General features: G+C 57.3%; 1 protein-coding gene across 1 annotated transcript in view; it reads right to left on the bottom strand.

Moving 5' to 3' along the window:
* Positions 1 to 6,565: 6,565 nt before the first annotated feature.
* The window catches only part of DPP6 (dipeptidyl peptidase like 6), a 681,409-nt gene continuing 669,218 nt past the window's right edge, over positions 6,566 to 18,756 (bottom strand). The window contains exons 21-26 of the mRNA XM_035029860.1: positions 14,239 to 14,293; positions 11,634 to 11,745; positions 9,840 to 9,898; positions 8,897 to 8,969; positions 8,739 to 8,812; positions 6,566 to 6,747 (exon numbers count right to left, since the gene is read on the bottom strand). Of these exons, the coding sequence (XP_034885751.1) occupies positions 6,601 to 6,747; positions 8,739 to 8,812; positions 8,897 to 8,969; positions 9,840 to 9,898; positions 11,634 to 11,745; positions 14,239 to 14,293 (520 nt within the window). The 3' untranslated portion in view covers positions 6,566 to 6,600. The remainder of the gene's footprint in view (positions 6,748 to 8,738; positions 8,813 to 8,896; positions 8,970 to 9,839; positions 9,899 to 11,633; positions 11,746 to 14,238; positions 14,294 to 18,756) is intronic.

The following is an 18,756-nucleotide window of genomic DNA, read 5'->3' as shown; positions in this document are numbered from 1 at the left end:
TGGGCTGCGGGGCGGGGCCTTGCCGGGCACCTGGGGGTGGGGGCGGGCGGGCTGGGCTGCGGGGCGGGGCGGGGGGGGGCTCGCTGTGGGTGCACGAGGTGGGGGCGGGGCTGGCTGGGGGCGGGGCTGGCGGGAGAGCTCTGTCCTCCGCGGCGGGGAGGGAGGCCCTGGTCCTGCCCCTGGGGGCACCTGCCGGGGGTCAGGCTTCCCAGGGCCTTCTCAAGCGTGTGGGCCGGACGGGCCCAGCGCCTGCCCGCCTGGCGGGAAGCAGGACTAGCGCGATGAGGGGCTTGCACACGTTGACGGAGGGCGCGTTTCACGTGATCGGAGCCGCTTAGGGACCCTCGGTCGGCCAGCACACGGCCCATTGACTGGAGCCCCAGAGTTCATGTGGCCTGTCCAGGGCCACCGAGCTGTTTCCGGAACTTCTGACTGGGAAGAGAGGCCCCACTTCCAGCGCCTGGACACCTGTTTCCCAAAGACTTTTCAGGATGTAGTTTAAGAAACTGTTGAAATGCAAATTGTCAGGCCTTTTTCAGCTCTTTTGGTTAAAGATTTAAAAAAACAAATCCTAGACGTTCTGAACAACATTAGTTCCACTTTATGGACTGGTTACTGCGGGCTAAGCATGACTTGAGGAATTTCCGCCCGTTGCTCACATCGTTGTCCCTTTGAGTGACTATGTTCCACCAAGGAGAGGCGTTAGGCTCTGAGAGGTTAGGACACTTGCCCCGGGATGGAGGGCAGCAGAGACCTGGAGAGTAGACGGCTCATGGGACTCCCCGCTTGCGTTCTGCCCACCGGCCCCACCTCCCGGTCCTCTCCTCATTGGAGCTGTCCTTTCTGGGAAGCGGGTGCCGGGCCCTCGGGTCCAGGCCCAGCGGCCGCCCCAGCACCCGCGTGAAGCCGCGCCCAGCGCGCCCGGCCCAAGCAGCAATCCTGCTCGCTGACGTCAGAACTGCGCCTGTCCAGGGGTCCTGGGAGGTGGCAGAGGGCCTGCGGGTGAGTGTGGCCACGACCTCCTGGGGCGCATGGGCCCGTGATGGTGGCCCGTGATGGTGTGCCGCCAGGAGCCTGCCGCCCTCCGAGAATCCTACTGGGGATTTTACTTCCCATGAGCGGCAGGATATCTTGTTAAACCCCGTTGTTGGGGTTAAAGATGGCTTTCTTGTGACAAACCAGGACTTCTTCAGGTGTTGATGAAGAAAGTGACTTCACAGATGGAAAAGCCCGTTAGGAGACATTTACTGTGTGTTCTTTCAGGGAACCCCGTGAGAAATACCCCTTCACTATGGCCAGCACGCTGTCCTCCCCGGAATACTGTGAAGACCCTGGGGTGGGCGCTGACCGGCCTCCTCACCACCAGAAGCTCACCCTCTGAGCCTCTGGGCAGAGCCCTGGCTGTGTCACCGAAACTGGCCCATCTCTGGGAGATTTGGGAGGTGGCTGTGCTGGGGGCAGGAGGGTGTCTGGGGAGGTTGGGGAGGAGTAAATCAAGTGAGTGCAGGTTGATTTAACCCTATGTTCCCACATCACCAGCAGTGACTCACCCCTCATGTGTGTCTCCGGCATCCAGGCCCTGAGCTAGCCAGATGGAGGGCCCCTGGAGAGGCACCCCAATTCCCACTGGCCCTTGGCCGGGCCCAGCTGTCCACGTGGGACTTCACTTACAGAGATCTGAACCAACCAGCGCAGAGGACGGATGCTGTCTTCCTCCATCTACTCTCCTCCAAATAAAGCAGCCCCGTGCTTTGTTGGGGAAGAATCAGATCACCGAAAGAAACAAGTTCAACAGAGGGGATCTGCACCACCAATGACAGAAGTCACGTTACAGGCACGTCCTGGGTCAGGAGACCATCTGGCTGCTCCAGCATCACCTTGGCCTCAGGTGACTGGAGTGAGGACCCGAGGTCATGCAGGCCACCCTGAGTGTTAGAAACGTTTTTCATTATTGGCTACAAGACAGGCCATGGACGCAGGTCTTTTAGAAACAGCTGCTTTGTCATGGGGCTAAAGTGCTACGTGAAGGCTCTGGCCTGGTCAGCCAGAGTATGGCCTTCCAGAATTCCCCATGAGCCGGCCCTGCCCCACCTGACCTGGAATCCGGGGGGACCTGGGCCCTGGGTCCAGATGCCTACAAACATCCTGTCCTGTCTGGAAGCCAGGAACGGGAGCCCTGCAGGGGCGTCGGCCCAGCCCAGAGAGCTGGAGGGGAGTGGGACCGGTGAGACCTCGGGGCTCAGGCTCCTGTGTGTCCCCCTGTGTGTCCTGTGTCTGCACGTGGGAATCCCCGGGACCCTTGGAGGGCTCGGGTGGGGAGGACAGGCAGCAGGTGCGGCCCAGAGCCTTGGCCTTTCTTGATTCAAGGCAGCATCTCTGGAATTTCTCCTGCTCCCTGCGCTTTTCCATGGCCCCTTGTGCGTCATGTACATTTTGCTGAATTTTCACTGCTGCCTGGTGCAGCCACAAAGACCGTTGCTGTTATTCTATTTTACTGTGAAAAATGGGACCCAGAGATGTCGAGAGGCTTGGCAGGGGCGCAAGGACGGGGTTGGATGGGGCAGTGGTGCAGAAGGCTCAGCTTCCCCGCCTCCCGCCCGCCCCATGCCACACTGCTGAGCCCTCGGAAGACCGACCTTGCTGGCGTTAAGCACGGAGGGGGTGACCTGCGGGCCAAGAAGGAAGCGGCCAGAGAGATGAACGGTGCTTCCTGACTCACCCCAAACTTGCAGAGCGCTCCGTCCCCAGCTCGGTGCTTGGAGACAGTGGTGACGGCTGTTGGAGTTTGTCCGGTTTTGGTTTTTGCTTTAGGGAAGGAAAGTGCCAAAAAAAGGGATTTGTACCAGGTGACAGATTTGCAAGCAGGTGCCTTCAATCATCCTCAGTGCTAGAGAGCGTGCGGGACTCAGGCCCCCTGCCTGGCAGAACTGAGCAGGAGCTGGACCCATCTCTGGATTCGTTGTTGGCCCAGAACCTGGACATCGACACCCACTTCCACCAAGTCTGGCTCCATGTTGGCCAGAGGCTTGGGACCCCTAAGCTGGGAGGCAGAGAGCCCCAGAGGCACCTGCGAGGCCTGGAGGCCTGGCCTACGGGGCTGATACCCCGAGAAAACCCAGTGAGGGCAAGAGGCCCAGGGCGCTGCTGCTGACTTCCCCTGGGTTTGGGGGCAGCACCCATGACCCCCTGGGCTTTAGATCCCCTATCTGATGAGAGGCTGATGGTGAATGGCAGTTTTGCAGCTTGTGGTTTGCAGAAGAGCCCATCCAGACCCTCTGGGAAGCCCTACTTGGAGGCAGTCCCCCTGGGGTGGGGACCCCTGCCTCAATCCTCCCACCTCCTCCCTCTGTCCTCCCTCTTCCCCGTCCCTCTCCCCTCTTGACCCCAGGGCCCCCACCCGCCCCTGGACAACTCCTCTCTAACACCTACTCTCTGGCAGGAGGAAAATAAACACAGACCCCCTGCCAGGAACTGACCACGTCCTCCCCAAATTCGTATGTTGAAATCTTACCCCCGGTGTGGTGGTGTTAGGAGGTGGGGCGGTGGGGAGGTAATTAGGTTCAGATGAGGTCATGAAGGTGGGACCCCCATGAAGCAGTTAGTGCCCTTAGAAGAAGAGAGAGTGCCCTCCCCGCCCCGTCCCCTTCTCTCTCTGCCCATGAGGTCTAGGAACCAGGAGGAGAGCTCTCACCAGGAACCGATCGGCCAGCACCTCCATCTTGGACTCCCAGCCTCCAGAACTGGGAGAAATACATTCCTGTTGATTAAGCCGCCAGCCTGTTGTATATTGTTCTGGAAGCCTGAGCAGACACCACCCAAGGGAGAGAAGCAGAGGCTGCTGGCTCAGAGCCGGCTGGAGCGCAGGCTCTGCGGCCGTCGTGCGTGCTCGGTGGGGACGCAGAGGCACGCATGGGGTGGGACAGCCTCACAGTGGAAAAAGGGGGTCGGGGCACCCCGCCGGGGGCCGTGGGCACGGGGATGCCGGGACGGCTAACTGGAAGCGGGATCCTACAGGACTGGCTGGGGGAGTGGATCTGGCTTTCCCGTTGGCTCTCAGCTGGAGGCGGGCGCACCTGGCCCCTATCGATCAAATCTGGCCGTTTGGGGCTGATGGCTGCGTGTTGTGGGTCGGAATTCTGCGTTTATATATGATCTCGACATTGCTGTCTGCATATCCAGTCTCTCACCAGGCTTCCCGGGCTCTCCTGTGATTATCTTAAGAGCTCACACGGTGTGCTAATGGAGGGGGGGCCAAGGGAGTCTCTGAAATGCCCCTCTAGTCTCTCTCTCTGACACTGGGGTTTCAACAGGGGCTTCCAGAAGGCAATCAGCCCATCACAAAATCATTCTGGGACTGCTAGGTCAGGCAGGAGAGGGAGGGGTGTGTTTTCAGGCCAGTGGGGAGAGAGCCCCCCACATGCACACCTCTGAGAATGTGGGAGCCCATGTCCTAGGAGATGCCAAAGAGGAATCCCCAACACATGGAGGTTTTTCTAGAGTTTTCTAGCGGGCCATGTTACAGTCTCAACTGAGAGCCAATTTTGTTCTTGGTGTTAGGGAATATCTCTGTCTTCAGCCTAAAACCCGAAAGACACAACTCAAATTCATTTTCTCTGGTTGACTTGGGACTTGGATCTCTTTGATCGGTCCTATCCTTCTTGCTATCAATACCCTGCCGCCGCGGATCTGGTTCTTACTTGCTACACACCAGGAGGCTCTTGGGGATGTGCGTCTGTCTTGGGTAGGGCTCAGGAAGCACTTTAAAAGACGTCAGGCTTTGCACACTTTCTAAGGAGGGGTGGTGGAGGATAAGCAAGAAAAGAGCTATCCGAGTGGTAAAATAATGTTTTATTCCATGGATGAACAAACGCTACCATGCCACATTCTCACGTTCCCCCTGCCAGATCTCGCCGCCAAAGCTGGCTTCCCCTGTCAGGCCTCGCTGGCTTTGCAGTGGGTCAAGCCCACGGACAAAGCGAAAACACGGTCACGTGGCATTCAGAGTGGGTCCTGCCGCTCACGTGCTGGTCCTTTTCACACGCAGTGACGTCTCGCCTGAACAAATCCGTGATGGAGGCCTTCCAACTGCGCCAAGCGCAACTGACATCCAGAACTCACGTGGATGCAACCCAAACCCCCAAATGCCAAAAAGCTACATGGACAAATTTTCTCTGCTGACGGGACGTCGAGGACCCCCCGGCAGGACCGGAAGCTGGAGACGTCAGTCCTGACATTCAGGTTGTCGACAAGCTCCAAAGGAAACAGCAGTGACGGATGGGTTTCTACCTCGCACCTGTGGGGAGTGCAGGTCAGCCACCGAGTGTCGAGTGTCGGCATGCAGGCGACACGGTGAGAGCCGATGGGGGGCAGCGCCGATCCGGTCCCTATGCACAACAAAACGGAATATACACTGGGGCGCCGGCTGTACATCCGGTCAGGGGACCTCCTTCACGTTGACAGGCTGCCTGCACGCGGTGCTGAGGGCACTGAGCCGTCCCCAGGGCGGGAGGCGGCCGCACACACCCACGCGTCCCCGCAGGACGCCTGTCCCCTGCACACGGACAGACTCGGGGGCGGAGTCAACCCTTTGTCTTCTCTTGTTTTTTTTTTTAACCAAATGCCATCTGAGAAGCCTCAACAACTTATCAAGGGGGAAAAGGATGCGCTTCAAGACATACGGAGATCGTGTGAATCTAAGCCAAATCCTAATGCAGCTTTGGGGGAAAGAAGTTTTACTGATGACTTTTTTTTTAGTGAATGGTGTTGGATGTCTTCTCCCCCCCAGTTTTTTTGAAATTTCTCCACGAAGTCTCACGACAGTCTTGAGGGGAGAGCAGTTAGTTACTTCTGATCTGTTTCTTTATCAAACGAGTGCAAAGCCTACACATTGACCGAACACAAAGCGAAACAAAGCCAAAAAAAAAAAAAAAAGAAAAAAGAAAAAAGAAAGAAAGAAAGAAAGGAGAGGGAAAGCAAGAAAGCAAGCAAGCACAGCAAAACCACCCCATGACCGGAGACAGTGTCAGGTAAAAACCATAGAAAAATACGAATTAATTCCATAAGGTTAACCATTAGCGTCAGCTACAGTGATACTCTGTACAGCCCTAAAATGCCGAATCTCCTAGTTACGGAGAGGAGCAAGCCAATCTACGGACGAGCCCTGTTAAAACAATTGTGCTCTAGTGGTCTCCACGGCGCGGTCACGGCGGGCGGGCGGGCGGGCGGGCGGACGGACGGACGGACGGACGGCGAGGGCGCCTGAGCGCTGCCGCGCGTGGCGGGGGCGCGGGGCCGGGCTCCTCACCGCAGCCTCTGCTCCGTTCCTCGCGGAGGGGCCGGGGGGAGGCGAGGCCGGGCGGCTCCAGGTGCCCGGGAGCCCGGGTGAGCGGGGGCGCGCCTCGGCCTGGGAAGGAGCCGGCTCCCGGAGCGACCCCGCCTTCGCGACGCAAGACACACATGCTGTGGGGAGTCACGCTTCTCGCCCCCGGCCCCGCCCCCGCGGGGGAGGGAGGAGGGTCCCGGCTGCTCGCAGTTCCAGGAGGGCCCCCCCGCCCCGCGCCCCGCCCCCCGCCCCGCCGGGGCGCTGGGGCTGCCTCGGGCTCAGTCCTCCTCCTCCTCCTCTCTCGCTGTGGCCGTGGGCAGCCTGTCCTGAGTGCGGAAGCATTCCACGAAGAAGCTGATGATGGAGCGGAACAGGTGCTGGTGGAGGGAGGCGCTGTGAAAGTAATGGCCTTCGTCCGGGTAGATCTGCGGGGAGGGCAGGGAGACGTTACTGCCAGCAGCGGCCCCGGGGGCCTGGGGACCCTCGTGGGACTCGAACCCGGCACAGCCGGGACACCACGCACCCACGGCTCCATTTCCGCCTGCAAACGGATTTCCTAAGCCGCTCCAGGGCAGGCGCCAGCCCCGCCTTTGCTGGGAGGCTCTGCCGGGCACGGTGGGCTCGCGGGGCGTCGGCTGGCTAGACGAGATCACGTTCTGTTCAACAGACTCTGTACAGAGGCTCCGGCCCAGGTCTCCCGGGACCAGGACCCAAAGACATGGGAAGAATTCTGCGCTGTCCCCACAACCCTGGCCGGCGTTTGCCTCACCCCGGGACGCGGGCAGGTAACTTCACCGAGCCTCAGTTTCCAGTTGTGCCTAGCGGACACGAGCATCGTGATAGAACCCAGCTCATAAAGCTCTGTGAGGATTCAGTGATAGACTCCCTGCGAAGTGGTTAGAGTCAGACCACGACACAGGGACTGAGTGTAGTGACGGCCCCCGTCCCCTAGGCGTGCTGCACCACTTTCACACAACAGTACCTGTTTGGGCAGGCACTCAAAGCCAAGTCTAAAGGACCTGGAAGCCCACGTTGTTTCCATGATGCCAGGCTGCCCCCAGCATCTGGAATCCTGTCTTCCCCTCTGTCTTTGGAGGATGGTGTTCACCTTTAGAGTATTTATTAATGACGGAATGGAGCTGTTATATAGACATTAAAATGTCTATAGTCCGAAAGGACACGAGGTAGGATGCACGCCTCTCCCTCTCTAGGTCCCCAGTCCCTATGCCCTTCCCTGGAGTTGATCACTGTCACAAATTCACTGAGTATCTGTGCAGACATTTGCTGTGCCTGGAGGCATGGCACTGGGCTGGGGTCCCTTTACTGTCTCGAGTATGGTCTACAGTGCATCTTGCTCAAAATCTTGCTGGTTTAGCTTGGTCTACACCTGGGGGAGTGATCCACATTAGCACGTGGAGATTTACCTTTTAACCTGCCACGGCTGCATTATGTGTCTAGAATGTATTTAACCACGGCAGCTATCAGCTTTACTACGATCTGAACTTTCAGAAGCAAGCTCGAAGGTAACATTAACCAAGTTCTTCCTTCCCCATTCATCAACACTCAGGCCAAATCCCCTCCCTGCAGGAAGCTCCCCCCGACTGGCCCAGCCCACGTGTGACCCTCCAAGATGGCGACGCGGCAAGGCCAGGAGCTCAGGACAGAAGGCAGGCAGCAGTCCGTGCCAGGGCTAGCGCTGAGGGACAGGTTCCTAGTGGAGGAAATCTCCCATTTATGTCTAGACCTGAAAGACCACCGGGGTCATGCGTGTTTTGCCAAAGGAACCCATGGTCAGGAAGGAAACGGAAGATGTTTCTAGAAGCGAAACTGTGCATTGCTGGAAGGAGCCCAGACTTGAGCTGCTGGCTTAGTACTTGATGCCAGTGAAAACAAGGCTGTGAGTTTGTTTCGTGGGAAGGGTAGTCCTCTAACTGATGCTCAGCCACAGATGATTCTGGAACGTTCTGCCAGAATTTAGTGAATGTGGGGTGCTGTCCAGAGGGAGGCTAGTGGAGAAGGCTCAGGACCTGCACATGTAAAGCCCCCCAAAGCCCCCAGAATGCTGCTCTCATCAACACTGGGACAACGGCCCCATCCTCACCCGCAGGGACGCCACCAGCCTCACTGCGGAGGAGCGGTGCCTGTCTTGGCCTTGCTCACCGCCCGGAGGCGGGGGGCGGTGGAGACCTGAAGGGGTTTGCGCACAGCTCGAGTGCAGAACCGTGCGATCATCATCAATTACTAGAGAAAATAAGCATGTGCCAATTCGTCTGGCCCGATGCGCCCCTGCCCGTCTCTGACAACCGTAACACAGGTGCGTCTGCAGAAATGGGATGAACTGAATACCAATCAGTTCTTTTTCCACGGAAAGGATGTCTCTCTCCAAGTGTGGAGCAGAGACGTGCAAATACTGTACCTGTAAACTGTAATTAGCCTTCCCCTTAATTAGTTGTGTAATGAGTTCTGCCGTGTGCTGGAAATGGATTTTTTCTGTTAAAAAAAAAAGAGGAAAGGACCGGTTAAACCCCTAACACCATCAGGGCAATGCTGCGAAGTGACATCCTTGGTCCTTACCGTCCGCGGTTGCGTGAATGATCAGAAACTGCTGTTCTTCCAGCGCCGACACGCGGTGTGCCACCTTGGTCATCTGCACATGCGGGGGCAAGGGGACAGAGTTGGTGGGCCTCTAGCCGCTAGCGAGGGGTTCGTACTGGACCCCTGACTGAGAAGGTAGTGGGGGTCCTGGGGCCAGTCTCGGGAGGATGGGGTGGTGGTGGGCTTTCCGTGTGAGGGAAACACACAGCGCATCTCTGCTGCCCTGCAGGGGTGCCCCCGAGGAGGAGGAAGATCTCAGCTGCCCTGCCGGGGTGTCCCCGAGGAGGAGGAAGGGGTGGAAGAGAAGGGAGCACAGGAGCTCTTTCACCCGCGGCCGGTGGCCTTAGGGGGCTCTCATTCCAGCCGGTGCCACTGGGAGAGGACACCTGGCCCCACGGTCCCGCGGTCCGAGCATGGATTCTGGCTCCGAAGCCAGCCCCCCGCCCCCCGCAGCAGAAGTGTGGCCTCGTTCTGTGGCCGGCCAAGAAACACCCCATGTGACACCCACACCGAGTCAGTTCAGTGGCTATGACGGAGCAGGTGACATCAGAGGACTTTCTGTCACCCAATCAATGGCTTATTTTCCCAAAGTGGAACCAGCCTTGGGGAAGGGGACCGGCAGTCATCAGTGCCCAACGACTGTGGATGGACAGACCCTCCATCCATCCAAGGACTTCCCTAACTCCCCTCCACGCCCCTAGGGTGCCAGAGAGGGAAACCGGACGGGCCCAGGAGAGGCCCTGGTCCCCTCGGTTCACAGCCTGGAGGAGGGTCTTCTCAGAGTGAGTTTGGTGGGGGAGGCGGAGAGCACAGTGGGCCCAGGGAGGGAGTGTGGGTCCCAGAGTTGGGCCAAGGCCAGAGGGGCGGGACCCATCTCACCCAATTCCCCATTCCGCCAGGAGGCGGGGGTGCCCACACCTACCTCATATGCTCTGTTGTCAAGTCCGTGGAGGCCCAAGTACCTCTCGGAAAACGCAGACGCTGGACACAAGCAGAGGAAGGCAGGGTTACCTGAGGCGAGTGGGTGCAGAGCCCCCAGACGTGGGGGGCGCCCTTGGTATGGGGCTGGGGGTGGGGCTGTGCACTCATCTGCAGGGCAAACGTTTGTTTCTAAAACACCCCTCAACCTGCAGGTCTTTGCCCAGGTAATCAGCACCGTAGTGACATTCAAATATGCTAGAGCAGGTGGCTGGGTTTTAAGCAATATAGCGAACCTTAATCAAATGAAACAGTGCATCTGAATCCTCAGTAAACAGGATGACAGCCCCCACCCCCAACTTCGTTCCAACATATAGGAAGGGCAACAAATCCCAAAGAGCAGATTTTCATCAGGCTTTGCTTTTTTTTTTTTTTTTCTTTTTTAAAGGCTAGGCATGTCCCGTTCCAGCCAAAACCCTGGCTCCGGGTCCAGGTTCTGGGTGAGGAGCTGGTGTCTACCCTGTCAGGAAAGTCAGGATGGGAGGAGCTCCAAAGGCTTCTGCAAGTTGCAGGGCCTTCCTTAATTAAGGGGAAGAGACAGTGGAGGATTTCCCTGTCTGGGGCACTGTGACCAGCCAAGGTGTAGGATGGTACATTTACGTGCATTCAAATCAGGCAAATTTGAAATAGCATGATTAAAAAAATTAAAGGAGTCTCACTGAATTTAAAAAAGATGAAATACGCTACATGTCTTCCCATAGGAAAATTAATCTTAAGTCATTAAAATGTTGAATGAGGAGCGTTCTTATAGGACTGTGAGGTGAAGTTTGCATTAGAGCACTTCGGAAGCCTCAGTGCATCTTTTGTGAGCGCTCTGGCTGCAGGAGCCAGGGGCTGAGGGCTGCTGGACCCTGTGAGGCCCGGGCTGCTGAGCTGGGGCAGCGGGGCGGGTGCGGCCGGGTACTCGTAGGCTTGGCCGACCATGGACAAGAAGCCCTCTCCATTTCTGATCCCATTAGGCAGTGCTGCTTTGTGCAGCGTAGCTGGGGTTAATAGCCTGGCCTCCCAGGGCCTCCCAGCCTCGGCCCAAAAGCGAGTTCTCAAAGTCCACAAGGAATACCTCGCCACACATTTAAAAAAAAAAAAGTACGAATGTCACAAAACCATTCACACTGAGAGAAAAGGGGCCAGCTGACCGGGACAATGTAGGGAGCTTGGAATCCCAAAACTGTGACCAAAGAGCCAGGGCGGTGCCTGACAAAGGTCCGGTTCCCACACCTGGGAGGCCTGCCCCCCGACTGGTCCCCACGGCCAGCCATCCTGATGCCCCGTCCCAGGCCCGAGTCCTGCCTGTTAGACGGGCAAGGTGCTGGCCAGGTGCTCCCTGCCCCACCAGGAGGAGGGCGGGTGGAGGCAGAGCAGAGCTCAGCTGCCAGGTCTGCACCTGAACACCACCAAGCAGCAGCCCCTTCAGCCCCTAAGCCCTCATCACGGAATCCCTGCCCGAACACCCCCAGGCCCCGGATCCAGAGCCCGGGCAGCGCCCCTGCCCAGATTCTGGGGGCAGGGGAAACGCGGCCCCAGCGGGACCGCAGCCGGCCCCTTCCTGTCCGCATGCACGCGAGGCTCCTCCGTGGCCGCTACGGCAGGGGGCCCCGAGGCTTCTCTCCAGGTTCCTCGTTAGCTGCACGGCCCCTGTGGCTTCCCCTCCACGGGGGGTGTGCGGAGCGGGGGTGGCAGGCGGGAGCGTGGTGAGAAGGGAGGCACAGGGCCGGGTCTGCGGCGTCAAGACCGTTACCGTAGAGCTTGAAGTCCGTGATTGGAGAGAGAGCAGAGCCACAGGTGAAGACCTGAGCCTGATTCTCCCCCTTTGCCGGGAGGATGTAAGTGCTCAGGTACCCGCCATAATCCTGGGAGAGAGAGAAAGGGGGTGAGTAGGCGGAGTGTCAGTGATGCCCTCAGGAAAACAGCCTCAGAGGTAAGATCAGTGACTCCGCAACCATCTTCACAAAGTTTCTGTTAAAAAGTAAACAAGATGAAAGGCAAATCACCGTCCCAACTAGCTACATGGGACGCACGCCTCCTCTCTTGGGGCCTAGTGTCGGGCGATGTGCAGAGGATGCGTGAGGGCAGCCGTGGCCGTGGGCTAGGATGTGCTGGGTGCATGTCGGGGTGTCATCAAGCCCCTTCCAAGTCAGCCTTTCCCTGCAGCGCGTTTGCTGCCTTCCCGTCTCCAGCCAAGCCAAGCCGCTCAAGGTGGTCTCGAGGGAGGGCCACCAAGGAACCTGTATCAGAGGGCTCAGGTACCGGTTGGCCAGGAAGCCTGGCTCAGGGCCTGCGGAGACAGGCGTCCATGTGGGCGCTGGACATGGGCAGTTCCTTCAAGTCCTATAGTGCCCTTACCTTGGGGCTGACACGCAAGACCCCTACTTCAACCAGGGCCTTCCAGAGAGACTACACGTGACACATTACCTACCACGGGCACCTTCGAAGCTGCTTGGCTCCGATGTGCTCGGTCTCCCAAAAGCACCGAAGGGGACAGGACACAGATGGGAAACTGCGATGAGCAAACATGGGAAGGGGCAGGAGCGAAGCCTCAAGGGAACCAGGTATGTTCTCCTGGGGGCTTGGGGGCTGTTAAAGATGTTGTGTGTGTGCTGGGGTGGGAGGGTCGAGTGTGGAAAGCCATACACCTGACGGAGACTGTGTGTGCAGCCCAGGCCATGCCAACCTCACTGTGGAATGAACTGTTTAGGACCTACATGTTAGTTACATGATCATTTAATACCGTTCCTTCCATAGAACATGGATAGCTTGTCTTAATGACAATAAAGGCGTCATTTTGGTTTCTAGTTGATAACTGTCATTGTCAATGGAATCGGTAAGTCCTCACACGTCATCCGCCACTTGTTTCCAAAAAAGCGTGGACTGACAACACCAAATGGCGGTGAGGATGGGGAGCAACAGGACCCGTCACTCACTGCTGGTGGGGATGCCAAATGGGGCAGCCACTTTAGAAGACGGTGTGGCGATTTCCTACAAAATGAAACATACTCTTTACCATATGATCCAGCAATCACCCTCCTGGGTATTTACTCAAAGGAGTTGAAAACTTATATGCACACAAAAACCTGTACTTGGAGGATCATATGAGCTGTATTTGTAAATGTCCAAACTTGGAAGCAGGTGAGTGTACATGTAAGCGGTGTCCTTGGCATATTATTCAGTGCTGAGCAGTAATGAGCTCTCGAGCCGTGAAAAGAACCCTGAATGCATATTACTTGGTGAAAGCAGCCGGTCTGAAAAGGCTACGTGTGTGTTTGAGGGGGAGTGAGCCCTGACCAGAGACGGGCCCAGGCCAAGGGTCCCTGCCTTGGCCCGGCAGTCCACCCTTCCCATGTGGGTACAGATGGGTGATAAACACTGACACCCAAAGTTACACTTACGAATGATCACATTGGCTCTGAGCCCCTCACGGGCAGCGAGTGGGTTTCTACCACCATGGACTGGAGCCTCTAGGATTCTGCGCCCACTCTCTGGTCTGTCCCTCAGCCTCGGAAAGAAGCCCTCCCCTCCACCGCCTCAACTCGGGAGGTGCCAAGGGGACTGTGGGAGGGCCCCAGGAGGCTTTCTGGGATCACTACGTCTCAAATGTACACTGCCCTCCGAGAACACTGCACGTGGAGGTTCCAGAGGCGATGACATAAGAGATAGTCTTAAGATTACCTGTTCAAGCCTCCACCTGCCGTGAGGTCCCTGAGAGGTGCCTCTGGACGGCCTGTGCTCTGATCATTCTCTCGGGAGGGAGACGGATCTGTGTCCATCCATCTGTGCCTCACTCCCTTGAGATCAAGAGACCATGGATCCAGGCTGTCTAAGAATGGGGGTGGGGGGGTAGGTGGCCCCACGGACCTGACCCACAGCCCTGGGCCTCCACCACATGAGCTACAGCCCATGGACATGGGGACGCCTTTGGAGAGGGAACAGCCTCCTCCCCTCCTTCCATGTCGGCAAACCTGGTAAATTAACATGGCCACTGCACGTGGAGATACACAGGAATCAAGACCCTGCCTACCCTTGTTTCCTGGGGTACCACACCAGGCACTGTGGCTTCCATAAGAAAAGGAATTAGGAACCTAATAAAGTGTTCTCACAGGATCTGGCTTCTCTCTCTTTCCTTCCACATAATGTAGGAAGAAACTTTGATACATGAGCTGGTCAAATGAGGGCCCCCCTCGCTGGAATCACTCGGCGTCCACCCTCTCGTTTTTAACCAAGTCATTGCTCTCACAGTGTCAGACCAGAGACATTCTGAACAAATCCTATCGGGGCTGGGTGATGGGCCGGGTAGTGCCCTCGGACAGGGGCACGGGGTGCTCCGACAAAGCTCGGTGCAGGCTCACCTTCCCAAACACAGCCACACGTGCCTGGTCAATGTATTGCTCCTTCAGCATCATCCTGCAAGGCCAAAGAAGAGAGGGGCGAGTGAGTGAACACCATGGTTGCACTGTGGCCCAGAGCCGAGCTTCTGGCCATTCCAAGCACGAAAACCTCCACTTGAAGGAAATGCTGGAATTCGAATGTCATTGTTTATTGCTTTTCTTTATTTAGTGCATGGGCAGTATGTCCATGTTGAAAGCCTCAAAGTGCCCGGTCTGTCAAACTTGCCGACCGAAAGCCAGGAATGCAAAGTAGCCGAGGCTGTTCTGGAGACCAGGCACCACGGGGTCCCTGTCCTCTGCTACAATCTGCCCCTCACTTGGACCGTGTGACCCCCAACCACCGCAGACTCTGGGAGTGTCCTCCGGGATCAGCCTGGAGAACAGACCCTGGCTCTGTGCTAAGGGGCTTGGAGTCCGGCGCTGGGCACTCACCACACCTGCAAGTGTCCTTTGTCCCCAGCTCCTGGCTGGAGGCCCCTGCCTTGTGCTTCCTGCCTTGGACGCGAGCAGCTTGATGCCCCTGCTGGTGCTGCCCGGGTCCCGCCTTGCCCTTGCCAACCTCTTACCACTTTCCCCTAGCATCCCGTTTACCCACAACATGACAGGCATCTTTCTGGTTTCTGGACCCTAATTCAGCAGCGGGAGTCCTGCCACCTGCTGCCAGATGACCGGCTGCTTCCTGAGTCTCAGTGAGTTGCTTCCTTCCACGTGTACATACACGCACCCCGGCACCCCCACCAGAGCCCCTCCCTGCACAGCCCTGTTCCTCCTGTTTCTGTCTACTTCTTGGTGATTATTCCCTTGCTTCTGTTTTCTGGGTTGTGCTCGCTGGCTGGAGCCACCCCATCACTGATAACTGCCCCTCTCAGCCGGAACAGAGCGTAACACTCTGGGTACCGAGCCCTCAGAGCCAGCTCTTTGAGGACCAGCCCTCCTCCCCAGCCTGGAGCAACACCGTCCCCAACTCTCCCAATGGAGGAAAGTCATGAAGGAACATCCGAAGTTGGGCCTAGAGACCACCAGCCCCACAGAAGCAGGAAAGAGAAGGTTGGAATCGACAGATTACGAGAATGTTCCAGCATTTGAACAGGACTACTAATAGGAGTGTGAGGAGGATTCGGGAACAAGTGGGAGATACCATGAATAGGTCCAGAGAAGATTCTCAAGTGAAAGACAAAGCAACACTTCCAGAACTAAAAGATGCAGACGAAGGTGGGGCACGGAGTGGGCGATGTGCTCCGTAGTGAGCAGTGTCTATCGTGGTCCTGCACCCCCAAATACTGATCTAACGAGACATGATGGGGGGCTGCAGAATTGCTAAATCCTCACCTGCCACCACAACACGAGATGGGAGCTCATGCAGTAATGAGAACTGTGTTCAGGAACACGGATGGTTGGGAGTGCTTGCCTCTGCCAAACAGGCCTGGGGGAGGGGGCAGGTAGGGCAAGGGAATCTGTTGTTGATTTAGACAGTGGTTATGGGTTAGCCTCCGAAAATTACGGTCAGATCCTAACCCCTAAAACCTCAGAGTGTGACCGTATTTGGAAATAAGGTCATCAGATGTAGGTAGTTAAGACAAGGTTAGACTTAATGCTGTTAATCCCGTATGACTGGTGTCCTTAGAAGAGGAGAGACCCAGAGACCCAGGAGGAGCACCATGTTAAGAAGGAAGATCACAGTCCCGTGTCTGCAAAGCCAAGGGACACAAGGGTCGTTGGCACCACCAGTAGCTAGAAGAGGCGGGGAAGGTACATCCCCGACAGATTTCGGAGGGAGCGAGGCCCTGCCTGCGCCTCGACTTTGCCATGCTAGCTCTAGGAAACTCACGGAGCACTTTCATACATTTGCTTTTTAAAAACGTTGTGCAGGTGTTACAGGATAACCTGGCTGGCTTTGAATCACATCTGCCAGGCTTGGGATATGGAGGGGTACTCACATGTACACACACACCCTGTCCTGGGCTACGTACAGAGCTTCGTGGGCATGTCCACATATCTGGAAGGAGTGCAGACCTTTCTCCAAGTTCCTCCATTTTCTCCTCGTGACCCAAATCCCTGATACGCAGAAGCGCTTTTGGGAACATCTGTTGAAATGGTCCGGCTCAGCCAGCTATTTTCACAACTGGTCCACCTGGTCCTGTGAGGATTCTGCCCCGGGGCCAGACATCTGGATTACATTTGCTGGGATCCATGTAGCAGTCTGTGGGGACCACGGAGCGTGGAGTGAGCTATGTGCAGCATTAAGGGCTCCATTCCAACCTGTAAAATACCTTGGATTTCCATTCTCAGCCCTCCTTCCAAGTCCGCAGGCAGCCTTGGGTCTTTGGCAACCCCTTCATCTAATTACCTAGTGACTCACTTCCTTATCTAAATGCCAGAAATCTTGATAATGACCCTCATTTATAAAGTACTCTGGAATCTTCCAAGGGTGGTTGTTTTTTCTAACATCAAATATTTTTGTTATCTTGTACCTGTATTTTCACCAACGAACCCAGCAATTCCCATGTGATGATTTTTCTTCTGGTGAACAGTGGAATCCCAAGATCAAGGAGAGCCCAATGTCATACGCAGGGAGCACTTTTTATTACTGGGGTGGTCTGAGGCCTCGCAAGAGCAGAAGCAGAATCCATCAGGTGTCTTTCTTTACGGAGCATGTCCTGAGTTCGTTTCCACGCTGGTCTGCAGAGGCCCCGGCGGGACAGGGCTCCAGGCCTCTAGAAGCGCGGTCTACTGAGGGAGGCGGGCTGACACGGTGACGTGGTGGCAGCATTGATGATGTGGCATGATGGGATGCGTGCCCGCTGACTGGTGCGGTCCCTGTTGAGGCAGCCTTGGAGAAGCCGGGAGCTGGTCAGAGTGGGTGAGACAGGAGGTCAAGAGAACACCTCACAGGTGGCCGCACAGGGTCCTGGGCGAGCAGGGCTGTTTGTGGGGCTGCGTGGAACTTCAGGCGGGGGGACAGGGTGCGAGTTTGCACACTGTGTGCCCTCCCGTCTCCCTTCAGACAACCTGCCCTGAGGGGGCTGATGACCCCCAGTGGGCACATCCTCTGACCCTCCACAGTGTCCATGCCATCCAAGTGGTGCTCCCAGCCACTGAGCATAGCAGGGCCCTACAGCTAGGCCTCGGCTGCCTGGCAGGGGGTCCTCCAGTGGCTCTCTCAGCAATGGGCTCCCCGTCAGGAGACCCCCTTCCCACCTGGTCCTCCATTCCTGCCCTGGTGTCAGACTCCACTGTAGCCTGGTGGCACCCTTGCCCTGGCACCCTTCACAGACAGCCCCTTCCGAAATCTCCCGCTAAGTCCACCCAGGCACCTTTCTCGGGGACCCTAGCTTCCAGAGGTGCCACAGCACCCTCCGAACGGAGAGAGCCCACAGCCAGAGGCTTGATTTGGCAAGGAAGAGGAGCCAACGAGGGTGGGGGAAGAAATACGGCCAGTGCCTTTGTCCCACTCTGTGCCATGGGGCTACACACCGCCGTGAGGGGCTGAGCTTTGCCCAGCTTGCCCCTCGGCCAGCTCCGGCTCCACGTTCATCCACTTACCCAGTCTGGGGGACTCTGCCCCCAAAATACCTCCCAGGCGCCCTCCACCTCCCCGCATGCTCCCACTCCTGGAGGCCGTGCTCCTGCCCAGTTGGTCGGGACTGTGCCCCTCTTCTGGCAGGTCCAGCCTGGACCCTCTCTGGACTGCAGCTTCCCCACCTATGGCCTGAGGCAGTCGTCCCACCTGCTGGACGGTTTCTGGTAGTCATGAGGCCACAGCCCCGTAGCCCCCGGGGCCAGGACCATTTTCCTCCATGTCCCCACCCTCTTCCTTCTTGGTCCTCATGTGGGCTGCCTCCTCCTGCTTCCCCTCCACTCACTGTCCACGGGGCTCCCCTGTGCTCAGTGGCTCCGAGGATGAGCAGTATGAACAGTGACAGTGGCTCCCATGTCCTCAGCTTCTGGTGGGTTCGGCCAGTGGGGAGTCCCGGCGGGAGGGAGGAGCTGTCGGGGCACTGGTCCTGGCTCCCTCCCTGCACAGCCCCTGTCAGGTGCTCCCTCTCCCTGGCCCAGGTCCTCTCCTGGGTCCGTGGTGGCTCCTGCTTTTGTGTGGCTAGCCCTAGGGCACTGCACCATTCCCTGGTCTCCCTTACCCTGCCCATGCCTCTGCAAACATGCACTTTTATTCATCTCACCTCAAACTACTCAGTTTGAGGGCCAGGACGCTGACCCACAGAATTTGCTACATCGCTACCAGAATTACAGTTCTGAAAAAGAAAGTTCACCTTGCCACCTCCTTGCTTAAAAACCTCCTGCAGAACTCTGCTGCTTACAGGGCACGTAGCAACTCCTTAGCATGCTGTGGGCGGTGTCTCACAATCTAGCCCTGTCCTACCTCCCCATGCATCCTGTCCCCTCCACTGCCCACCCCACCTCCCCATGCACCTGTCCCTCCACTGCCCACCCCACCTCCCCATGCACCTGCCCCTCCACTGC

The sequence above is a fragment of the Mirounga leonina genome, unplaced genomic scaffold (genome assembly GCF_011800145.1).
Source record: "Mirounga leonina isolate KUSES-001 unplaced genomic scaffold, KU_Mleo_1.0 Mir_321, whole genome shotgun sequence".
Classification (NCBI taxonomy): Eukaryota; Metazoa; Chordata; class Mammalia; order Carnivora; family Phocidae; genus Mirounga; species Mirounga leonina.
This window is presented reverse-complemented; position numbering and strand designations above follow the sequence as displayed.